General features: G+C 47.3%; 1 protein-coding gene across 5 annotated transcripts in view; it reads left to right on the top strand.

Moving 5' to 3' along the window:
- Nucleotides 1-24,853, top strand: part of ZFYVE27 (zinc finger FYVE-type containing 27) — a 144,945-nt gene that overhangs the window by 87,171 nt on the left and 32,921 nt on the right. For 3 of the 5 annotated variants that reach the window (XM_063962315.1, XM_063962316.1, XM_063962319.1), the window contains exons 7-9: nucleotides 84-223; nucleotides 1,873-1,917; nucleotides 12,167-12,238. In XM_063962315.1, the coding sequence (XP_063818385.1) occupies nucleotides 84-223; nucleotides 1,873-1,917; nucleotides 12,167-12,238 (257 nt within the window). Of the gene's footprint in view, nucleotides 1-83; nucleotides 224-1,872; nucleotides 1,918-12,166; nucleotides 12,239-15,278; nucleotides 15,692-24,853 lie in introns of those variants that run through there. The other 2 variants (XM_063962318.1, XM_063962317.1) reach the window with 2 other exon arrangements.

Below are 24,853 nucleotides of genomic sequence, written 5' to 3'. Positions count from 1 at the left end.
ATATGTGTCTTTTGAAAGATGTGGTTGTTTTGTTTCTTTATCTGTTTTTTGCATATATATCACATTCCGATTTGGTGTTTTAGTTGTTGCGGAATGCAGAGCTGCTCTGCAGCAGCGAAGCCGATGCGAAAGCGTTCCGGTAGCACCAGCGCAAACAGAACAAGAGCAGGAAAATATTCCAGTCGTGGATCGCGCTCCCACTCCCGTCCCCATCAACCCGGACGTGAGTAATTGCACAGATCTCTATTGCAGTAATAAAACATCTGTTACCAGGTTTATGTGACACTAATAAATCTTTTAGTATACAAGTCAGGTTAAATGGTCACATTCAGAAAAGGTTCTATTTAAATTCATGGGTCATCATTATATTTTGTACTCAAAACCGTCGGGCTCTCATTACGAAATGTAATTTGTTGACTAGTGTATGACTTCTTGCAACTTTTGCTAACAACTTCCTCCTTTATTTGTGCTTCTTTCTGTGCTTTTCAGTCATGTCATTATATACCAGAAGTATAATTATTTATCCATTGCCTTCGGCTTACAGCACAAAGCGGTCTTCTGACTACACTTATGGCTGTTGGCACATAAGGAGACGTGAAAGATGAAGCCGTATGCTTAGTAAAACTTGTAAGATGGCATCTACAAACTAAGCAGCGAAAGTCGTCTGAAGGTGGAAAACCCTTTAACCCTCCCATTTAGAGGGGTACATTTACTAAGATGGGAGTTCTATTTAAGATGGGATGTTGTCCATAGCAACCAGTCAGATTCTACTTCTCATTTATCTAGCACCTTCTAGAAGATAATACCTGGAATCTGATTGGTTGCTATAGGCAACATCCCATCTTAAATAGAACTCCCATCTCAGTAAATTTACCCAATTGAGTCCGTTGTTTTTGAGGCATTACACAAAAATAAAACATACTAGGGGTCTATTCATGAAGCAGTGAAAAGAGTGGAGAAGTGAGCCTGTGGAGAAGTTGCTCATGGCAACCAATCAACTGCTCCATACAATCGTATAGTATGCAAATTATAAATGTTATGTCAATGCTGATTGGTTGCCATGGGCAACTTCTCCAGTGGCTCACTTTTCCACATTTTTCACTGCTTCATGAATAGACCACTAGGTCTTAGCGAGCATTCTCCTTTTTCTATGTAATTTGTTATATAATATCTCATCCGTCTGTGTGATCTAAGCCATGTGACAGCACAATGTTTGCATTAAGAAGGCTAAAAAAAACGTGCATTTCATTAGGCCAAAAATAATACGAAAAACTGTAGTTATCAAACCATTAGTTTTAATCTCCTTTTGATCTTTCACAGGCTCCATAATTCATCTTGAGGGCCGTACAAATACCTATAAATATATTATTTTAATTTTTTTGCTTACATCTGATGGTCATTATTATACCATTTCATTTATTTGCTACATTATTTCGCACATTCCTTTAACTATTCCCTGGACAATGCCCATAGTCACTTGACTACCCATATGGTAACTTGGAAATACATCCTGAAATCCCACTGAGTTATATTCCTGTTCCGATGCTGGATGGAATTTCCCTAATCCATCGCAGCCTGGCAGAGCCTGCGAGTTTTGTCCAATCTTGGCCCCAGGCCCGTCCTTCCTCTGTGGGCCCGAGTCATTTGCTTTTGTTTATTTTCATGATGAATGTGTTTTTGGAAAAGTTATTCCCCTTTTGCATAGCTGTAATTCAATTTCTCCCGTCTTCTACTTTGGTTGCTGAACTGTATGAATTCTTACCCTGCTGGTTTCCGAACTCATAACTACTCTCCCCCGACTTTCTTGCTTCCAAAAAAAAAAAATTGTAATGTCTCGCTCTCTGTTTCCTCCTTCGTTTTCTGTCTCTTCAGTTCTCCTCCTGCTTGGACAGCTCCGAATTTACAAGCCATAAACTGGTAGGATTTCATAGAGTAACGTCTCACTTGGTGTTGGAAACGTGTTTAATTTTACTCCCAATAGCCCTGGAAAAAGTCACGCCAATAACGCAGCGAGAAGTTTGCAGATGTCAGGGAAATAGAATGGCCGGGATGAGCGAGGGAGATGCAGTTTTTGTAATTTTTTTTTTTTATTGTACTGTTGGACGCCATATGTTCATAGTTTGAAGTATTAAACATGTTTCTATGTCCGTGCAGTGTAGCAATAGGGGGTCATTCCAAGTTGATCGTAGCTGTGCTAAATTTAGCACAGCTACGATCATCTTACCTGACATGCGGGGGGACGCCCAGCACAGGGCTAGTCCGCCCCAGATGTCAGTGCCGGCCCCCCTGCAGAAGTGCAAAGGCATCGCACAGAGTAGCTCCCGGCCAGCGCAGCTTTAGCGTGCTGGCCGGGAGCTACTCCCCGGCCCGCAACGGCTGCGTGTGACGTCACGCAGCCGCTGCGGGCCGCCCCCCGTTCGGTCCGGCCACGCCTGCGTTGGCTGGACTGCGCCTACGAAACGGCGGCCAAACGCTGCCGTTCCACCCCCTCCCGCCCAGCGATCGCCTCTGCCTGTCAATCCGGAAGAGGCGATCGCAGCCCTGCAACGGCCTACGGCCGTCTGGCATGCGCAGAGACCCGTTCGCTCGGCTGTGAAAAACAGCAGCGAGTGAACAGTTCAGAATGACCCCCATATTTATCTTATTTAGACTAGACTGTCTATATAAAACCTATTTATGTAAAGGGAAATTGACAGTCCAGTATATTCAGGAGTGTATATAATAAGGTCATTTTAAAGTAGTTCTCTGCTTGTAAAAAATAAAATAAAAAAAATCTGTATTATTGCTACATCTTTCATTAATTTGGGGGCTCCCTACCCTGTCCACTGCCATTAACGAAAGTCATCCAGATCCCCCTCTTCCCGATCATTGCCACCACTATACTGTAGGTTTCAAATAAATTGCGCAGACAGAGAGTCCATTCTAGATAAGCATATACACTTACCGATCGGCCGCTCAATATGTTGGTCCTCGTCGTACAGCTGGGCGGGTATTTGGATTTGCCCATCCAGCTGTGACATCAGCCCCTGCAGTAAGTGTACAGATGGACCGCACACACACACAGCCGGATGCTTCAATGTATCTTAAGATATATTGGCCATTGGCTGTGCTGCACATCCGACGTAATAGGTCTTTGAACGACGTCGTCGCTTGAGCCCAGTATGAGCTATTATTTATTTATTTATTTATCATCTATAAGAAGTCGTGTACCCGGCATTGGATTACTAGTGGACACAGGACTTGACGTAAGAGTGTCCGCATACATGTTTGCTGCAGTTACGCCAAACAGCCACTCTTGGCACGCCAGGTTCCATGAGAGTCGGGCGTCTTTTTTTTTTTTCTTTTCTTTTTGTGTGTGAGAATGAGTCTCTGAATCTGCATACAAAGTGCTACCATGCAGCGGTCGTGGCATTTTTCCGTGCCAAATTCCATTGTATATCTGCGAGTATCTGTATATTTAGTACAAGTGTTGCAATTAGGGATGTGCGCCGGGCCATTTTTACTGGATTTGAATTTGGTTCTGACTCGTCGGCTGGATTTTTTTTTTTTTAAATTGACATAAAAAGCCAAAATCACTCAATTTGGGCCTTTTTATGTTCCTAGCACATTATTAACCTCAATTACATTAATTTCCACTCAATTTTGAGCACCTCACAGCTCACAATATATTGTTTCCACCAATATTGGCCAAAGACTGGCTGTCTAAACTGCGGTATACAGTGCGGGTCAGATACAGTGTGGGTTGCATACAGTGCGGGATACAGGACAGGTTGGATACAGTGCAAGTTGGATACATTGCGGGATATATTACTGGTTGGATACAGTGCGGGTTGGAATCAGTGCAGGCTGGATACAGTGCGGGTCAGAATCGGTGCAGGCTGGATACAGTGTGGGTTGGAATCAGTGCAGGTTGGATACAGTGTGGGATACACTGCAGGTCGGATACAGTGCGGAATACACTGCAGGTCAGATATAGTGTGGTCATTTATTTAAAAAAAAAATTAAAAATGGTTTATTACATTTAAAAACATTGTAAATAATTTGCTATGTATGTTGTGGAGGGCAGCACGCCCATCTGTAGAACTTGACCACTTATGTCGATATAAGTAATTTTGGGGTTATACAAAATATCGAATCATTTATACTGGTGCAGAAGATGTGCTTTCCTTTCACTAATTTCCCTTTGTATTGAAAACAGATATAGTGTTGGTTGGATACTGTGTGGGTCGGATACAGTTTGGGTTGGATACAGTGCGCGATACAGTTCGGGTCAGATACAGTGATGGATGAATACAGTGCTGGCTGAATACAGTGCGAGATACAGGACAGGATGGATACAGTGCGGGTCGATTATAGTGCGGGTTGGATACAGTGTGGGATGGATATAGTGCGGGATACAGTGTGGGTCAGATACAATGCAGGATACAGTGCAGGGTGGATACACCAATAGTGCACTTACTGTAATGGGATACCAGCGATGTTCTCAGTGCCGGAGTGTCGGCAGTGAAGGGGTGCTTGCAGAGTTCTCAGAGTGGGGTTGCCAGCTGTGTCAGTACTGCTGGGGTGCTGGCAGTGTCGGCAGTGATGGCGGTATCCTCAGTGCAGAGTTACTGCTGGTGTCGGTACTGCTGGTTGTGTCAGCAGTGCAGGGCTGTCAGGGGTGTCTTCACTGCAGGGGTGCTGGCAATGTCGGCAGTGCTGACAGTGTCCTCAGTGTGGGGTTGCCGGCGGTGTCCGTACAGCTGGGGTGCTGACAGGTGTCGGCAGTGATAGTGGTGTCCTCAGTGTGGGGGTGCCGGCAGTGTCCTCAGTGTGGTGTTGATGGTGGAGTCGGTACTGCTGGTTGTGTTGTCAGTGTGAGGGTGCCAGGGGTGTTCTCACTGCAGGGGTGTCGGCATTAATGGTAGTATCCTCAGTGCTGGGTTGCCCGTGCTGGTGGTGTCAGCAGTACAGGAGTGTCTGCGCTGTTCTCAGTGTTGGTGTGTCAGCAGTGTCTGCATTACTGGAGTGCCGGCGATGTCCTCAGTGCAAGGGTGGTCATCAGCGCGGGAGTGCCGGTGGTGTCCTTAGTGTGGGAGTAGCGGCAGTGTGGGGGTGTCAGCAGTGCGGACGGCAGTGTCTGCAGTGTGGGCCGCCATGTATTTCCATTAAAGTCTATGGGGATATGCTGATTGGCTGAGAGCTGTGACAGACGGCTCTCTCAGCCAATCAGAGTTCAGCATATTAACTTAATGGGACTTTAAAACTGGCGCCTCAGCCGAAACCGTGAGATCCGACCGCAAGATCTCGTGGTTTCTCCTCGGGTCGGGATCCGAGGCAGCTGGGGTAGATCTGAGCCCCGGCTTGACTGCCTCGGATCCTGGAAGTTGGGAGCGGTTCAGAACCGCTCATCTCTAGTTGCAATTAATCAGCACAGTCTCCTGGTGTGTCCTAGACGCATCGTGTTCCCGGTCTGCTCATTCCAGCTAGGCATCTCACGCTGTGTAGTTTATTGAGGCTATATGTATGAGGACACATCTGTAGTCCTAGGAAAAGGGAATAAAGGGTCCCTCGTGCAATGTTATTTATACCGTTAGAAGCAGAATTTTATTTATTTGCGTCGTGATATTACCATTTAGGCGCTGACGCGAAATGGGCGTAACATTTTTTTGGGGGGGCTTATTAAATCCCACCACCCAAGAGTCTCTGCTATTGTTTCATGACAACCCTTGGCCGTATGTTTATTTATTGAGATACTTGCAAAAATTATTCAAATAAGAAAACTACTTTCCCGCTACCCATTTCTATATGATTTCTGTTCTGTTAATGCTGGTTTTCCCTATTACCTAGAAGAGGAAATAAAGATGTGAATATGTATGCCCTACAGCAGTGACATGCGGTGAGGTCTTTGGCTGAAGAGATATATATATATATATATATATATATATATATATATATATTATCCATCGGCCCCCCTCTCTCACCTGAGATGTGTAGGCGGCGCTGCTGCTGGCTGGGAGAGCGGAGGAGGAGGAACGAGAGGGGAGATTGTTGGCCACTGCCGCCGCATGCACTCCTGGTCTGGGCTTCCCGGGGCTGCCATTGCTGTAGTGACCCGGGACAGCTCAAACAGTAACTGCCGGGTCCCGACGCCGTTTCTCTGCGCCGCGTATGTGTGATTGGACCAGCGGATCCAGCACTGGATCCTCTGTCCAATCACATGTGCCTTGCTGGCAGGTGCGTGCTTTCCCTGCCAGCGAGGCACTTGTACAAGTGCCATTTTCTCCTCTTTTTCTAATGGGCTTTTGCAGCCCAGCGCTTGCTCCCGCCCCCCCGCTTTGTCCTAGTTCCCACTGTCTACGGGAGGCACTTGCTATCAGTGCCTCCCAAACTAATTAAATGGACTTAAATGATTAGAATAATATAAGGGATGCGGTCAAGATGCCGCCGGCCGGAATCCCGGCGGTCGAAATACTGACACCCATAGAGGGAGAATATAATAGTGTGCCGAGCGTAGCGAGGCACCGTGCCCGCAGTGTGGCGAGCGAAGCGAGCCCGCAAGGGGCTGCGTTCTGCTCGCCACCCCTGTCGGGATTCCGGCGTCGGTATTTCGACCGCCGGGATTCCGGCCGGCGGCATTTAGTACTGATCCCTAATATAAAGAGGATACATATGACACAGAATATGTGTCTTATGTATCTTCTTTGTATTATTTTTTATCATTAATGATGAGGAGGCATTGCCACCCCTGACTGCACCTCCATGCCCTACAGAGCCCCCTCCCGTTCTCCCATTTTCCTCAGACCTTCTCTTCACATGCTGTCAGAGTCAGACCATCTTACTTACCCTTTATAATGCTCAACTGACACAAGTAAATAAAAGAAGGAAATTCAATGCAGAGAAACATTCTCACTAAATTTTAAAGAGCACGTCTGGAATTGTTACAAATAGCACCAGATTTAGTCAGAAAACATCATGCAGTCACAGTTATGGTACATACACACTGAGCTATTTTCCTGTGCCCAGCGATGGATACTGGGTGGGGGGGGGGGGCGGAAGCACTTTCCACAGTAGGAGACTGTGGAAAATGCTTCACTCGGCTGTTCAAACAGCCCGACGGATGACAGCGATGGTGCGGGAGCGCGCATCAGTGCTTATCGCCCGGCCATACACACTGGGCGAGTTTGAGATCAAAGTAGCTCAAAATGGCAAAAGTGAGCCACTTAGAGCTCAAAATCGTCCAGTGTGTATGGGCCTTTACTGTAATAAAATATCCTCAACATGTTTCAATGGGGTTCCACTCATTTAAACTGCATTTCACCAATATTTAGCTACGCTGAACTAAATGCTGTGATTTGTGATACTCCTTTTTCACCAAAATACCAGGTCTGGATTATTCCTGGGTTGGCCCCGTTTACATTGAACCCGTGCCTGACCTGGAGGACACTCACAGACACACCCATGAGGTGGACCTCTGCATACACTGCCAATCAGCTGCTTTTAAGCATAACCAGGATCATGCCTTTTACACCTTACCATTACCCAGGTCCTTCCTGGTTTCGACCCTTAAAGGAACTGGGCGGCACCGGGCAGGTGTGGTCCGGGAAATTTGAATGCTTTCCCGTGGCCAGGTGGAGATTCGGGAGCCTGTCAGCCATTCCAGGAGAATATACAAGTATGGATCACAGCTGACAGATTTGCCAACAACTAGACAAAATCCGACACCCAAACGGATCCTGATAACACCACATGTGGAGCGTACACACTACACAATTATTGCTTTGTGTCAAATAATCACCTGGACTTCAAATGGCGGAGGCTACATTTTTATATGCAGGATCGGTCCAATCTCCGTACGCATTACAAATTCTGAACTATGCCTTCCATACGAGACCAACTCGGCACGTGCAGCACCCCCTATGTTGGTGACAGATCCGACGGGTTATCAACCAATCACCATGCCCTGGTACAGCATACATTGCTCAGGCCAACGTCCAAATATCTGACAGGTCGTCCTGAGATTGTATAGTGCGTACCCAGCAACTTGCCATTATAAGACTAAAGCAATCAAATTCAAAAATAAAAATCTTTAAAATCCCGTTTTGAAAAGTGCTTTTTTTGTGGTGGATATTTGCAATAGTTTAATACATATTGTAAAATAGAAATTTTTCACGAAAAATGTCATTTTTGCTACATTTTCTTGAATATAGCCTGCGCCTTTTGTTCCTCCTGCCTACAGGCAAGTAAAACAAAATCCCCAATAGTGCTGGCTATCGGGATAATTGTATTACCCCCTGGGATCAATTAGCCGCGTCTCATTAAATCCCCCCTACACTATGGGGGTCATTCCGACCCATTCGCACACAGCAGTTCTTCGCTGCGGTGCGAACAGGTCGGAAATGCGCATGCATGGCGGACGCATTGCGCACACGCAACGACGCCGCCAGCGACAAATGTGATCACAGCGGCGATCGCAAGAAGATGGACAGGCGGGAGGCGTTCCGGGGCAGATACTCACCGTTTTTCAGGCGTGGTGAGTCCAACGTAGGCGTGTCGAGGCGTTTAGTGGGCGGATGTCTGACGTCAGGATCGAGACCTTCATCGCTGGATCCCTCGCACAGGGTAAGTTACTTTTACCCTGGTCTTGTTTTGCAGGAAACTTTTTTAGCATTGCAGGGCTGCACATGCTAAAATACACTCCCCCATAGGCGGAGATTAGTTGATCGCACCAGCAGCAAAAAGTTGCTTGGTGCGATCAGCTCGGAATGAGGGCCCATGTTTGTAATTCAGTCATCTACATGTGTTTGAAATAGGAGGCACTCGATATCCCGGCTGTCGTGACACCGGCGCTTTGCATACCGGCGCTGAGATCCTGACCGTCGGGATGCCGACAACTATTCTCCCTCTTGGGGTGTCCACGACTCCCCTGGAGGGAGAATAAATAGCGTGGCACGCATTGCGCGCCACCGTGCCCGCAACGTGGCGAGCACTTCGAGCCCGCAAGAGGCTCTTTTGCGCTCACACTGCTGCCAGCATTCGGGATCCCGACGCCGGTATGCTGTTGTACACCTGTTGAAATAGCTTACTAATCCAATAATGATAGTAGCCGGTTTTGGGGGTCATTTCCATTATTTCCTATTTTAATTGTTTTCTTTCTTTTCTTTCTTTCTTTCTTTTCTTTTTTTTATGCAACATCAATTTGATTTAGATTTTAAAGCTAATGGCATGATTATAATACAGAGAGATATGGCATGTATGCTGTAATTTGGACTGCAGAGGTTTATGGTAATGCATAGAAAGTTGTTTAACATGTTAAATAGTCATTAGCGGAGATAAGGTTAATTAGCTGAGCTACTTCCACCTCACTCCAATCTCCTTTGCTGTCTCCAGCAAACCTTTTTTTCTACTTGAGTGCTTGTTACGTGCAAGGTTGTCAAAGCCCCTCCCACTTGAGATTTTTATTCATCTGTTATTCTTTTTATATTGGCTTAATCCTTTTTTTTTATTTATTTTTTTAAACTCTATATTTCTCACAACCCTAAAGCAGAAACATGTTCTCCAATGAAGAGAATTGATGGAGTGCAATCTAACCGTGCATAAGCTGTTAAGTGACTATAAATCCATGTTTTCTAGCTATTATAGTTTCTTCTTAAAACGTCCAGAAAAAGCTTTCTTATAGAACTCGCTTTAGTCAATGCAGCCAAGTTTTGTTTTGCTGATGATGTATTTTTGAACAGATTAAATGAAAGTCTAGACTTTATAATGAAATGGAAGTTCTAGCCTTTTATCCATGAATGATGACTTAGTGCCTCACTGTGACTTTATAAAGGAATGGGCTTAAATAGAATATATACCACTTTGTCCTGACTTCAATGAAGATTTAAATGGCAGCAGAATGACTCAGTCTTCCTGTCCAGAGTGTTAAACATTGGGTTTTATTGAACGGTAATGGGACAATCGGAAAATAAATCATTACATTGTTGCCGGTGATCTGGGAGAAAATGCATTATGCAAGCTCTTTTCATACAGTAAAATCCTGCGTGTAATTGTGTGTGTGGGTTACACAATGAACCTGCTATTTGCTGCAGAGTTCTGACTTGCTGTGCCACTGCATTGAATTGGTTTTGTGAAACTCGATTCTAAGTGATCTTAGAGGGCAGAGGCAAACATATGAAATCTCCAAGCAGGAAATACAGTATGTCCCGAGAACTGTGTCGTTGCAATGTATTAGGATGACCCGGTCACCCTTTTTTACTTAAGGGACAGTTTATGGGTGGGTGTGATTACTAAGGAGCTTGCCTGCTGTGGCTCCTGAGTCCTCGGCATAAACTAGTCTTTTCCATTATCTGCATAACATTACTTTGGATAATCGGAAACCACAGAAACACCATATTTACTAAAGTGCGGGTTTATAAAAGTGGATCCCTTGTCGATGGCACCCAAACAGACTCTAGCTGATTTTCTCATTCCTCCCAACTAGGGAGGCCAATCACGGGCCGATTTTTTTCAATGCTGGGAATTGGGATTGAAAAACAATCAATCCCTGAATTTCCGGGATTGGGTTGTCAATGTACCACCTGCCCAGCCACCACCACAGCCCACCATAATTTACCATTCTCTATTCAGGTAGGTGGAAGGGTGGGTCCATTTACGGAGGTCTGCAGTGCTGTGCTGTAAGGTGTGGGCAGTCCGGGCGGCGCACGCGGCGGACGTGAGGCTGCGCAGCGTGACCTCTGACATCATGTTACACTACGCAGTGCACAAAGCCTGGAGTCAGAGTGAGTTCGGAGGAGGGAGCCGGGCAGCATCTGAACCTTATGAAGAGGCTCAACTCTGCCCGTCATTGAAAATAAAAGGGGGCTGGCTAATCCAGAAATCTCCGGGATTGGAAGCTCCAATCTCGGGATTGTATCCTGGACAATTTTAGGCCTAAATCCCGGGATCCTGCTGATCCCGGAATTGGCCACAGTACTCCCTACATTGTGATAGTTTAATTAGGGACTCTAGGCACGTGCGTCAGCAAAGGGGTCATGACCTTGGGGGAAATGGGTGTGGCCTTGTGTCATGCCTCCATTTCCATCACTATGGGGGCGTAGCCATCACTCCCCGAAATGCTGGGCTGCGCCCAGGCTCTCCTGCGCTGTGATCAGATTCTGTGCGCATGCAAACTCCATCAACTTGCCCACTGTCCTGCTTTGCAGAGCAGTGGTGACGATGCTCCAGCCTGTGGCAAGAGGGTTGGACAGTGGGACAGTCCCAAAAAAGCTGGACTGTCTGTCTGAGGCAGTCGGGAGGTATGATTTTCTAGAAGGTACTAGATAAGTGATAAGTAGAATCTGATTGGTAGCTATGCAAAATAGCTCCAGAATTTTAAACCAGCACTTCAGTAAATAGGAGCAGATTTACTTAGCCTTAGAAAGTGATGAAGTGGAGAGAGATAAACTACCAACCAATCGGCTCCTGTCATTTTTCAAACACCACATGTAACATGGCTGTTAGGAGCTGATTGGTTAGTAGTTTATCTCTTTCCAAGGCTTAGTACATATCCCCCTTTATGTCCATTGTCTCCTACGGTTAAATGCACTTATGTCCATGTCTGTGTTGCCCAAAAATGTGGAAAGAATCTGAGTTTGGACGGTATCCGGTCTCTAGGTCGACAGTGTCTAGGTCGACCACTATTGGTCGACAGTAACTAGGTCGACAGGGTTTCTAGGGCGACATGGTCTCTAGGCCGACAGGTCAAAAGGTCGAGTTTTCCACATTTTTTTTCTTTTTTTTAACTTTCATACTTTACGATCCACGTGGACTACGGTTGGGACGGTAACCTGTGCCGTGCACATCGGTAGCGGAGCGAGGCACCTTGCCCGAAGCAGGTTGCGCGAAGCGAGCCATGCGAGGGGACACGGTGCACTAATTGGGGTTCCCGGTCACTGTACGGTGAAAACGACACCAAAAAAGATTTAAAAACTCATGTCGACCTAGAGACCCTGTCGACCTAGAATCCCTGTCGACCTAGTTACTGTCGACCAATAGTGGTCGACCTAGACACTGTCGACCTTCAATACCACACCCGTTTGGACAACCAACAAAATAAGTATTTGAATAAAAACAGACTTTCTCTTAACATGCATTCTCTGTAGATTTGTTAAAATATTAGGTGGATGACAAAGTGCTTTGTGTGTGACAGGATCTCTCTCCGGGAAGTGTGGAGGAAGCGGAGGAGGCCGAGCCTGATGAGGAATTTAAAGACGCTATAGAGGTGGGTGAAATGTTAAACATTTATGTTACTCCGATGGGTGATTACTGAGCGCAGGCCATGAAGTGGGTGGTTGTGTTTTTTTTAATCCACTCGGAGTAGTTTATGACAAAACTTTTTAAAGCGCTACAGTGTATAACTTGGCACAGCGTTGTGTAAACTTGTCCCCACGCTTAGCAGCGATGGATCCTTAAAAATTAGGATTTTCTTCCTCCGTGTCGCACAACGAAGCAAATATTTATATTACGTCTGAGGTCTGCGTCTAAGCACGGCCTATAAAGTGGGTGATGACTGGTACGGAAGCTCCTGTAATGGGGGCAGTGATCCACGTGCCGTATGTCAGTTAAAGGGAGACATTTACAAAAACTGTCACAAAGAAAAAAGTTGTTGTAACTCAGCACAAGGCGATTGCAAATCTCACTGACTGCTGCGTGTCGCAACAGCTTTTATCTGGCTGTACAAGTTGTCGTGAATGACTCAGTACTGTACTGGAAATGTCCTGTTATACCCCTTTCACACCGCACAAATAAATACAGAAGGAGCCCTGCTCATCTATCCCATTAATAGGACTAACTGAGCCAGGGCAGTCGGACTTAATCCCCTGCTGTAATTACTTAATCCCCTGCTGTATTGTTCTCTCTTTATTGTATTGCAGCTGAGAACAATAGAGGAAAGGCAAATGCTAATAAACCATGGTGCACCTAGGCGCAGCAGAGAAGGCTAGATAAGTGAGGCTCCATCTGTGTATTGCTGGGTCGACGTGGGTCTAGATGCAGTGTGTAAGGGGTATGTTCCGATTTTCCGAGTTGTCTGACCCGGTATTTCAACCTGGGAATAAAGCAGGGTTATTACCGGGTCAGGTGCAGTGTGAACGGGTTGCCGGGTCAATGCGACCTGGAACCCGTTCACTTTATAGGTAGAGGCGGCGTTTGGAGATGATCTGATCTCCAGGAGCTGCCTCCGCACAGGTCACCGCGCACGTCACCAACCCGGCATTTTGATGGGTTGGTGCTGCCAGTCTGAAAGGGGTCTTAAGCGGGTTGCACCCGGGAAGGACCCATGTACAAGTTCCAGGTGCGACCCACTTTAGCTATCAGAGGGCCTTATTCAGGTTGGTTAGCAAACCAAACAAGTTAGCAATTGGGCAAAACCATATGCACTGCAGGTGGGGCAGATGTAACATGTGCAGAGAGAGTTAGATTTGGGTGGGGTGTATTCAAACTGAAATCTAAATGGCAGTGTAAAAATAAAGCAGCCAGTATTTACCCTGCACAGAAACAAAATAACCCACCCAAATCTAACTCTCTCTGCACAGGTTATATCTGCCCCACCTGCAGTGCACATGGTTTTACCCATTAGTGTGCTTTTTTGGGTTTGCTAAGATACCTGTTTAACCCCCTGAAATCGGAATATTCTCATGACACACTGCAGGATTTGTTGTCCAGCTGAGGTACATGAGATTTCTCTGCATGACCGTCGTTAGATGAATTGTGTAGTGGCATCTTTCCATATGATGTGCTCCTCTTTAGATGGGACACTGCGATGTATGATGCTGTTCAGTAATCCGGTACGATAAAGCATGTCCTCATACTGCGGAACATGTAGCGTGTACGAGGACACAATATTACATCGTGTTGGTCTGTAGGGAGATCGTTGGGTCATCCAAGTGTGTGCCCAGCCTGAGTCCTGAGCCCCATTGTTATAGCCTGTGATTCTGGAGACTGCAGCAGCTAGATTTAAAACAATTGGGTTTAAGTAGAGAGGTGCGCATTTACCCCCATGTTTTTATATTATAATTCATCATCGTGTTTTGGTTTTGGAAAAACCACCCTCAAGTGTTTTGGTTTTGATTCGCATTTCGGTCCGGGTTAACAGCGTTAAAAAAAAAAAAAAAAAAAAAAATTATAATCATCGATACAAATCGATAAAAACAGCTAAAATCATGTAATTTTTGCAATCCTGAAGTCGAAATTTGAATTTAAAATCAGAATTCTGTACTGCGGGAAGAGTCAAACTGGGACTTGGTTCGGATCCACAAAGTTTGTGTGGACTCGGATTTCTGGAAACTCTGCACATCTCTATTTCTAAGGCAAAACCAAGTAATTTGTGCCTTTTTTAAAATGAATTCCCACTTTAAAACTTGCTGCTATGGGTCTGACTCCAAGTTGAATGCAAATCAGCTGCATGTGCAAGAGTCCGCAGAAGCCAAATTTACTACCTTTAGGGCCACCGAGAGCAGCCACGGGCCCAGGTTCCAAATGGGGGGGGGGGGGGGGGGGTGGCAGGGCTGCATCCCCTCAAAAAAAATTAAAAATTATTTTACTGGCGCCACTCCGGTCCGCCGGCAGCTGCACAGGTGGCCATTTGTCCCCGACTAGCAGCTGACCCGGGCCCTGCCAACATGCTTGGGCCCAGGTAACTGGCATCCCATCTCTGCATGCCCACCCCAAATCAGCCCTGAAGTCAGGCTACATGCTCATGACATTCCCATGTGACGGATCTGTTCCGTGTACTGTATACATGCGGTAACAGCCTGGTTACCACCCAGAAAGGCCCTTTTCATGGACGGAGAGAAATGAACATGCCCGGAATGAGCTGTCGGTGCTCTTATACCCCGCTGAGCTGCGAATGCATGGTGCGGCACGTGTTCAGTCTGTGATTGCTTTCTTCGGCACATACGCAGTCTAACTCATACCAGTGTCTATTAATGGCAGGCTAATACATTGGGGCCAAGGTGTGTCCTGAAAGGTGCCAACTGGTACCAATGGTACTGCAACTGTTGCCAATCACGGCCATACACATCTAGCAGATCTCTCTATCTGTATTATGACTTCTTTTATGCCCTTCCCGTAAAATGTTGGTTACATCCGTTATACAGAACAAATTACTATAATAACCAGGAGGTGGGATATTTGCCTCTGTATTGCCCCAGGTAGTGCTGTAAACAGACACCACAATGTACAGCAGGAGTACGGTGGAGCCATGACGCCAGGGAAGTATTGGTACTTAATTGTCTTCTCTTTGTCCATGCTGCTTGAGAAAGGAGCAACAACTGATGACCCTGGTGAGTGCAGGCAGCGTGATGCAGGGAAGGTGGAAGTGGCAACTGCTGATAATCCAGCTTCTATTGCGGCTTCTGCCAGGCTTAGCTGCATGTTCCGCTGATGACTATTCTTCAGGCTCCATCACAGAACAGGTGGCAGATGGGCACTTCATGTTGCTGCCACATGTAGCACTAGCATGTGTCCAGTACTAGCCAGTATGGAGCTGCAACCTCCTCAATGCTGAGTTCAAGAAGTTCAGCTGGAATCATTTGTTACTTGGGATCTCCTGACCCAGTGGATTCCTCGAAGGACCCAACTGCCCCGCGTTACCACTGCTCCTACCGTTGCTGCTAGGCAAGCATGTTGTTGATGTGAACCAGGGGGATTTGTGGTTTATTTAATGAATTGTGTCTTATTAGTAAATCAGTGGAAAGATGAGGTCCTCGGTGAACCCACTGGTTAGGGGGGGGGGGAAATGCCAAACCTCAGGTATGCAGGATAAATTGCTGGGCTCCACCCAACACCGAATATGCATGCTGAACCTCATATTGCAAAGTAAAGTAAATTATACTTGAGAGACATGGAAGGAAATGTATCAAATCTTTTAAAGAGGTAGAAAGTTGCCCGTAGTAACCAATCAGGTTCTACTTAACATTTATCAAGTACATGCTATAAGATGAGAACTAGAATCTGGTTGGTTACCATGGACAACCTCTTCTCTTGTCCATCTATAGAAGATTTGATACATTTTCCCCAGGCCATTTTCTCTGACGTCCTAGTGGATGCTGGGGACTCCGTAAGGACCATGGGGAATAGACGGCTCCGCAGGAGACTGGGCACACTAAAAGAAAGATTTGGTACTACCTGGTGTGCACTGGCTCCTCCCTCTATGCCCCTCCTCCAGACCTCAGTTAGATTTCTGTGCCCGGCCGAGCTGGATGCACACTAGGGGCTCTCCTGAGCTCCTAGAAAGAAAGTATATATTAGGTTTTTTATTTTACAGTGAGACCTGCTGGCAACAGGCTCACTGCAACGAGGGACTAAGGGGAGAGGAAGCGAACCTACCTGCTTGCAGCTAGCTTGGGCTTCTTAGGCTACTGGACACCATTAGCTCCAGAGGGATCGACCGCAGGACCCGTCCTTGGTGTTCGTTCCCGGAGCCGCGCCGCCGTCCCCCTTACAGAGCCAGAAGCAAGAAGATGGTCCGGAAAATCGGCGGCAGAAGACTTCAGTCTTCACCAAGGTAGCGCACAGCACTGCAGCTGTGCGCCATTGCTCCTCATACACACTTCACACTCCGGTCACTGAGGGTGCAGGGCGCTGGGGGGGGGGCGCCCTGAGCAGCAATAATATCACCTTGGCTGGCAAAATAACCACAATATATAGCCCCAGAGGCTATATATGTGGTAATTACCCCTGCCAGAATACAGAAAAAAGCGGGAGAAAAGTCCGCCGAAAAAGGGGCGGAGCCATCTCCCTCAGCACACTGGCGCCATTTCTCTATCGTCCTAGTGGATGCTGGGGTTCCTGAAAGGACCATGGGGGGATAGCGGCTCCGCAGGAGACAGGGCACAAAAAGTAAAGCTTTAGGATCAGGTGGTGTGCACTGGCTCCTCCCCCTATGACCCTCCTCCAAGCCTCAGTTAGATTTTTGTGCCCGGCCGAGAAGGGTGCAATCTAGGTGGCTCTCCTAAAGAGCTGCTTAGAAAAGTTTAGCTTAGGTTTTTTATTTTACAGTGAGTCCTGCTGGCAACAGGATCACTGCAACGAGGGACTTAGGGGAGAAGAAGTGAACTCACCTGCGTGCAGGATGGATTGGCTTCTTGGCTACTGGACATTAGCTCCAGAGGGACGATCACAGGTACAGCCTGGATGGTCACCGGAGCCTCGCCGCCGGCCCCCTTGCAGATGCTGAAACGAGAAGAGGTCCAGAATCGGCGGCAGAAGACTCCTCAGTCTTCTTAAGGTAGCGCACAGCACTGCAGCTGTGCGCCATTTTCCTCTCAGCACACTTCACACGGCAGTCACTGAGGGTGCAGGGCGCTGGGAGGGGGGCGCCCTGGGAGGCAAATGAAAACCTTTTTTGGCTAAAAAATACCTCACATATAGCCTCCGGGGGCTATATGGAGATATTTAACCCCTGCCAGAATCCGTTAAGAGCGGGAGACGAGGCCGCCGAAAAAGGGGCGGGGCCTATCTCCTCAGCACACAGCGCCATTTTCCCTCACAGAAAGGCTGGAGGGAAGGCTCCCAGGCTCTCCCCTGCACTGCACTACAGAAACAGGGTTAAAACAGAGAGGGGGGGCACTAATTTGGCGTTAGAAATATATAAAAAAGATGCTATAAGGGAAAACACTTATATAAGGTTGTCCCTATATAATTATAGCGTTTTTGGTGTGTGCTGGCAAACTCTCCCTCTGTCTCTCCAAAGGGCTAGTAGGTCCTGTCCTCTATCAGAGCATTCCCTGTGTGTGTGCTGTGTGTCGGTACGTGTGTGTCGACATGTATGAGGACGATGTTGGTGAGGAGGCGGAGCAATTGCCTGTAATGGTGATGTCACTCTCTAGGGAGTCGACACCGGAATGGATGGCTTATTAGGGAATTACGTGATAATGTCAACACGCGCCAAGGTCGGTTGACGACATGAGACGGCCGACAAACAATTAGTACCGGTCCAGACGTCTCAAAAACACCGTCAGGGGTTTTAAAAAACGTATTCCTTATTAGGGCCACACGTTAAGGGCAATGAAGGAGGTGTTACATATTTCTGATACTACAAGTACCACAAAAGAGGGTATTATGTGGGATGTGAAAAAACTACCGTAGTTTTTCCTGAATCAGATAAATTAAATGAAGTGTGTGATGATGCGTGGGTTCCCCCCGATAGAAAATATGGGCGGTATACCCTTTCCCGCCAGAAGTTAGGGCGCGTTGGGAAACACCCCTTAGGGTGGATAAGGCGCTCACACGCTTATCAGAACAAGTGGCGGTACCGTCTATAGATAGGGCCGTCCTCAAGGAGCCAGCTGACAGGAGGCTGGAAAAATATCATAAAAAGTATATACACACATACTGGTGTTATACTGCGACCAGCGATCGCCTCAGCCTGGATGTGCAGAGCTGGGGTGGCTTAGTCGGATTCCCTGACTAAAAATATTGATACCCTTGACAGGGACAGTATTTTATTGACTATAGAGCATTTAAAGGATGTATTTCTATATATGCGAGATGCACAGAGGGATATTTGCACTCTGGCATCAAGAGTAAGTGCGATGTCCATATCTGCCAGAAGATGTTTATGGACACGACAGTGGTCAGGTGATGCAGATTCCAAACGGCACAAAGGTGTATTGCCGTATAAAGGAAGAGGAGTTATTTGGGGTCGGTCCATCGGACCTGGTGGCCACGGCAACTGCTGGAAAATCCACCGTTTTTACTTTTTACCCTAAGTCACATCTCTGCAGAAAAAGACACCGTCTTTTCAGCTTCAGTCCTTTCGTCCCTATAAGAGTCATATCTGCCCAGGGATAGAGGAAAGGGAAGAAGACTGCAGCAGGCAGCCCATTCCCAGGAACAGAAGCGTTCCAACCCTTCTGACAAGCTCTCAGCATGACGCTGAGACCGTACAGGACCCCTGGATCCTACAAGTAGTATCCCAGGGGTACAGTTTGGAATGTCGAGACGTTTCCCCTGCGCAGGCTCCTGAAGGCTGCTTTACCAAGGTCTCCCTCCGACAAGGAGGCAGTATGGGAAAAAATTCACGAGCTGTATTCCCAGCAGGTGATAATTAAATTACCCCTCCTATAACAAGAAAAGGGGTATTATTCCACACTATATTGTGGTACTGAAGCCAGAAGGCTAGGTGAGACCTATTCTAAATCTAAAAAAATTTGAACACTTACAAAGGTTCAAATCAAGATGGAGTCACTCAGAGCAGTGATAACGAACCGGGAAGAAGGGGACTATCTGGTGTCCCGAGACATCAGGGATGCTTACCTCCATGTCCCAAATTTGCCCTTATCACTAAGGGTACCTCAGGTTCGTGGTACAGAACTGTCACTATCAGTTTCAGACGCTGCCGTTTGGATTGTCTACGGTACCCCGGGTCTTTACCAAGGTAATGGCCGAAATGATGGTTCTTCTTCGAAGAAAAGGCGTCTTAATTATCCCTTACTTGGACGATCTCCTGATAAGGGCAAAGTCCAGGGAACAGTTGGAGGTCGGAGTAGCACTATCTCGGATACTGTTACAACAGCAGGGGTGGATTCTAAAGATTCCAAAATCGCAGCTGATCCCGACAACAAGTCTCCTGTGCTTAGGGATGATTCTGGACACAGTCCAGAAAAAGGTGTTTCTCCCGGAAGAGAAAGCCAGGGAGTTATCCGAGCTAGTCAGGAACCTCCTAAAATCAGTGCATCATTGCACAAGGGCCATGGTAAAAAAAAATGGTGACTTCCTTCGAAGCAATTCCAGTCGGCAGATTTCATGCAAGAACTTTTCAGTGGGATCTGCTGGACAAATGGTCCGGATCGCATCTTCAGATGCATCAGCGGATAACCCTATATCCAAGGACAAGGGTGTCTCTCCTGTGGTGGTTACAGAGTGCTCATCTTCTAGAGGGCCGCAGATTCGGCATTCAGTTTTGGATGTTGGTGACCACGGAGGCCAGCCCGAGAGGCTGGGGAGCAGTCACACAAGGAAAAAATTTCCAGGAAGTGTGATCAAGTCTGGAGATTTTTCTCCACATAAATATAGCTAAGGGTAAATTTATAATGCTCTAAGCTTAGCAAGACCTCTGCTTCAAGGTCAGCCGGTATTGATCCAGTGGGATAAAACATCACGGCAGTCGCCCACGTAAATAGACAGGGCGGCACAAGAAGCAGGAGGGCAGTGGCAAAAACTGCAAGGACTTTTCGCTGGGCGGAAAATCATGTGATAGCACTGTCAGCAGTGTTTCATTCCGGGAATGGAAACTGGGAAGCAGACTTCCTCAGTAGGCACGACCTCCACCCGGCAGAGTGGGAACTTCATGGGGAAGTTTTCCACATAATTGTAAACCGTTGGGAATTACCAAAGGTGGACATGATGGCGTCCCGTCTGAACAAAAAACGGGACAGGTATTGCGCCAGGTTAAGAGACCCTCAGGCAATAGCTGTGGACGTTCTGGTAACACCGTGGGTGTACCAGTCGGTGTATGTGTTCCATCCTCTGCTTTTCATACCTAAGGTACTGAGAATTATAAGACGTAGAGGAGTAAGAACTATACTCATGGCTCCGGATTGGCCAAGAAGGACTTGGTACCCGGAACTTCAAGAGATGCTCACAGAGGACTTATGGCCTCTGCCGCTAAGAAGGGACTTGTTTCAGCAAGTACCATGTCTGTTCCAAGACTTACCGCAGCTGCGTTTGACGGCATGGCGGTGGAACGCCGGATCCTAAGGGAAAAGGCATTCAGGAAGAGGTCATTCCTACCCTGGTCAAAGCCAGAAAGGAGGTGACCGCACAACATTATCACCACATGTGGCGAAAATATGTTGCGTGGTGTGAGGCCAGGAAGGCCCCACGAAGAAATTTCAACTCGGTCGATTCCTGCATTTCTTGCAAACAGGAGTGTCTATGAGCCTCAAATTGGGGTCCATTAAGGTTCAAATTTCGGCCCTGTCGATTTTTCTTCCAGAAAGAAGTGGCTTCAGTTCCTGAAGTCCAGAAGTTTGTCAAGGGAGTATTGCATATATAACCCCCTTTTGTGCCTCCAGTGGCACTGTGGAATCTCAACGTAGTTCTGGGATTCCTCAAAACACATTGGTTTAAAACCAGTCAAATCTGTGGATTTGAAGCATCTCACATGAAAAGTGAACATGCTCTTGGACCTGGCCTGGACCAGGCGAGTGTCAAATTGGTGGTTTTTTTCTCAAAAAAGCCCATATCTGTTTGTCCATTCGGACAGGGCAGAGCTGCGGACTCGTCCCCAGTTCTCTCCCTAAGGTGGTGTCAGTGTTTCACCTGAACCAGCTTATTGTGGTGTCTTGCGCCTACTAGGGACTTGGAGGACTCCAAGTTGCTAGATGTGGTCAGGGCCCTGAAAATATAGGTTCCAGGACGGCTGGAGTCAGGAAAACTGACTTGCTGTTATCCTGTATGCACCCAACAAACTGGGTGCTCTTGTTTTTAAGCAGACTTTTGCTAGTTGGATGTGTAATACAATTCAGCTTGCACATTCTGTGGCAGGCCTGCCACAGCCAAAATATGTAAATGCCCATTCCACAAGGAAGGTGGGCTCATCTTGGGCGGCTGCCCGAGGGGTCTCGGCTTTACAACTTTGCAGAGCGGTTATTTAGTCAGGGGCAAACACGTTTGTAAAATCCTACAAATTTGATACCCTGGCTAAGGAGGACCTGGAGTTCTCTCATTCGGTGCTGCAGAGTCATCCGCACTCTCCCGCCCGTTTGGGAGCTTTGGTATAATCCCCATGGTCCTTTCAGGAACCCCAGCATCCACTAGGACGATAGAGAAAATAAGAATTTACTTACCGATAATTCTATTTCTCGGAGTCCGTAGTGGATGCTGGGCGCCCATCCCAAGTGCGGATTATCTGCATTACTTGTACATAGTTACAAAAATCGGGTTATTATTGTTGTGAGCCATCTTTTCAGAGGCTCCGCTGTTATCATACTGTTAACTGGGTTCAGATCACAGGTTGTACAGTGTGATTGGTGTGGCTGGTATGAGTCTTACCCGGGATTCATAAATCCTTCCTTATTGTGTACGCTCGTCCGGGCACAGTACCTAACTGAGGCTTGGAGGAGGGTCATAGGGGGAGGAGCCAGTGCACACCACCTGATCCTAAAGCTTTACTTTTTGTGCCCTGTCTCCTGCGGAGCCGCTATCCCCCCATGGTCCTTTCAGGAACCCCAGCATCCACTACGGACTCCGAGAAATAGAATTATCGGTAAGTAAATTCTTATTTTCTCCCTCACAGTTCCGCTGGAAGGAAGCTCCCTGACTCTCCCCTGCAGTCTACACTACAGAAAAGGGTAAAAAAGAGAGGGGGGCACAGATTTGAGGCGCAGTAAATATTATAGCAGCTCTAGGGGACATAATTCAGTTAGTCCCTGCATTATATAGCGCTCTGGTGTGTGCTGGCATACTCTCTCTCTGTCTCCCCAAAGGGCTTTTGTGGGGTCCTGTCTCCTTTAAGAGCATTCCCTGTGTGTGTGTGCGGTGTGTCGGTACGGCTGTGTCGACATGTTTGATGAGGAGACTTTATGTGGAGGCGGAGCAGATGCCTATAAATGTGATGTCACCCCCTGCGGGGCAGACACCTGAGTGGATGGACTTATGAAAGGAATTACGTGCAAGTGTCGACTCCTTACATAAAAAATTTGACGACATGCCAAATGCGGGACAGCCGGCTTCTCAGCTCGTGCCTGCCCAGGCAATTCAAAGGCCATCAGGGGCTCTAAAACGCCCACTACCTCAGATGGCAAACACAGATGTCGACACGGATACTGATACCAGTGTCGACGACGATGAGTCAAATTTAATGTCCACTAGGGCCATTCGTGGCATGATTGAGGCAATGAAAGAGGTTTTACACCTTTCTGATATAAACCCAGGTACCTCAAAAAAGGGTATTATGTTTGGGGAGAAAAAACTACCAATAGTTTTTCCCCCATCTGAAGAAGTAAATGAAGTGTGTGAAGAAGCGTGGGCTTTCCCTGATAAGAAATTGGTGATTTCAAAAAAATTACTAATGGCGTTCCCTTTCTCGCCAGAGGATAGGTCACGTTGGGAAACTCCCCCTAGGGTGGATAAAGCGCTCACACGTTTGTCTAAAAAGGTGGCACTACCGTCTCCGGATACGGCCGCCCTAAAGGAACCTGCTGATAGAAAGCAGGAGGCTATCCTAAAGTCTATATATACACACACTGGTGTTATACTGAGACCAGCTATTGCTTCAGCGTGGATGTGCAGTGCTGCTGCTGCTTGGTCAGATTCCCTGTCAGAAAATATTGACACCCTGGACAGGGACACTATATTGCTAACCGCAGAGCATATAAAAGACTCAGTCTTGTACATGAGAGATGCACAGAGGGAGATCTGCCGGCTGGCATCTAGAATAAGTGCATTGTCCATTTCTGCTAGGAGAGGTTTATGGACTCTGCAGTGGACAGGGGATGCAGATTCTAAAAGGCACATGGAAGTTTTGCCTTATAAGGGTGAGGAGTTATTCGGGGATGGTCTCTCAGACCTTGTTTCCACAGCAACAGCTGGGAAGTCAGCATTTTTACCCCATGTCCCCTCACAGCCTAAGAAAGCGTCGTACTATCAGGTACAGTCCTTTCGACCCCAGAAAAACAGGCGGGGAAAAGGCGGGTCCTTTCTGTCTAGAGGCAGAGGAAGGGGAAAAAAGCTGCACCACGCAGCAGGTTCCCAGGAACAAAAGTCCTCCCCCGCTTCTTCCAAATCCGCCGCATGACGGTGGGGCTCCACAGGCGGAGCCAGGTACGGTGGGGGGCCGCCTCAAAAATTTCAGCGATCAGTGGGTTCGCTCACGGGTGGATCCCTGGATCCTTCAAGTAGTATCTCAGGGGTACAAGCTGGAATTCGAGGCGCCTCCCCCCCGCCGTTTCCTCAAATCGGCCTTACCGACAATTCCCTCGGGCAGGGAGGCTGTACTAGAGGCAATTCACAAGCTGTATTCCCAGCAGGTGATAGTCAAAGTACCCCTACTTCAACAAGGACGGGGTTACTATTCCACACTGTTTGTGGTACCGAAACCGGACGGTTCGGTGAGACCCATTTTAAATTTGAAATCCTTGAACACATACATAAAAAAATCAAAGTTCAAGATGGAATCGCTCAGGGCGGTTATTGCAAGCCTGGACGAGGGGGATTACATGGTATCCCTGGACATCAAGGATGCTTACCTGCATGTCCCAATTTACCTTCCTCAACAGGAGTACCTCAGATTTGTGGTACAGGATTGCCATTACCAATTCCAGACACTACCGTTTGGACTGTCCACGGCACCGAGGGTGTTTACCAAGGTAATGGCAGAAATGATGATACTCCTTCGAAAAAAGAGAGTTTTAATTATCCCGTACTTGGACGATCTCCTAATAAAGGCGAGGTCCAGGGAGCAGTTACTGGTCGGAGTAGCACTATCTCGGGAAGTGCTACAACAGCATGGCTGGATTCTAAACATTCCAAAGTCACAACTGGTTCCTTCCACACGCTTACTGTTCCTAGGGATGATTCTGGACACAGAACAGAAAAAAGTGTTTCTCCCGCAGGAGAAAGCCAAGGAGCTGTCATCTCTAGTCAGAGACCTCCTAAAACCAAAACGGGTATCGGTGCATCACTGCACACGAGTCCTGGGAAAAATGGTGGCTTCGTACGAAGCAATTCCATTCGGCAGGTTCCATGCAAGGACCTTCCAGTGGGACCTCTTGGACAAGTGGTCGGGATCGCATCTTTAGATGCATCAACTGATAACCCTGTCTCCAAAGACCAGGGTGTCTCTACTGTGGTGGCTGCAGAGTGCTCATCTTATAGTGGGCCACAGATTCGG

Source organism: Pseudophryne corroboree, chromosome 3, assembly GCF_028390025.1.
Source record: "Pseudophryne corroboree isolate aPseCor3 chromosome 3, aPseCor3.hap2, whole genome shotgun sequence".
In the NCBI taxonomy this organism is placed as follows: Eukaryota; Metazoa; Chordata; class Amphibia; order Anura; family Myobatrachidae; genus Pseudophryne; species Pseudophryne corroboree.
Note: the sequence above shows the minus strand (reverse complement) of the source record. Positions and strands in the feature narration are given on the sequence as shown.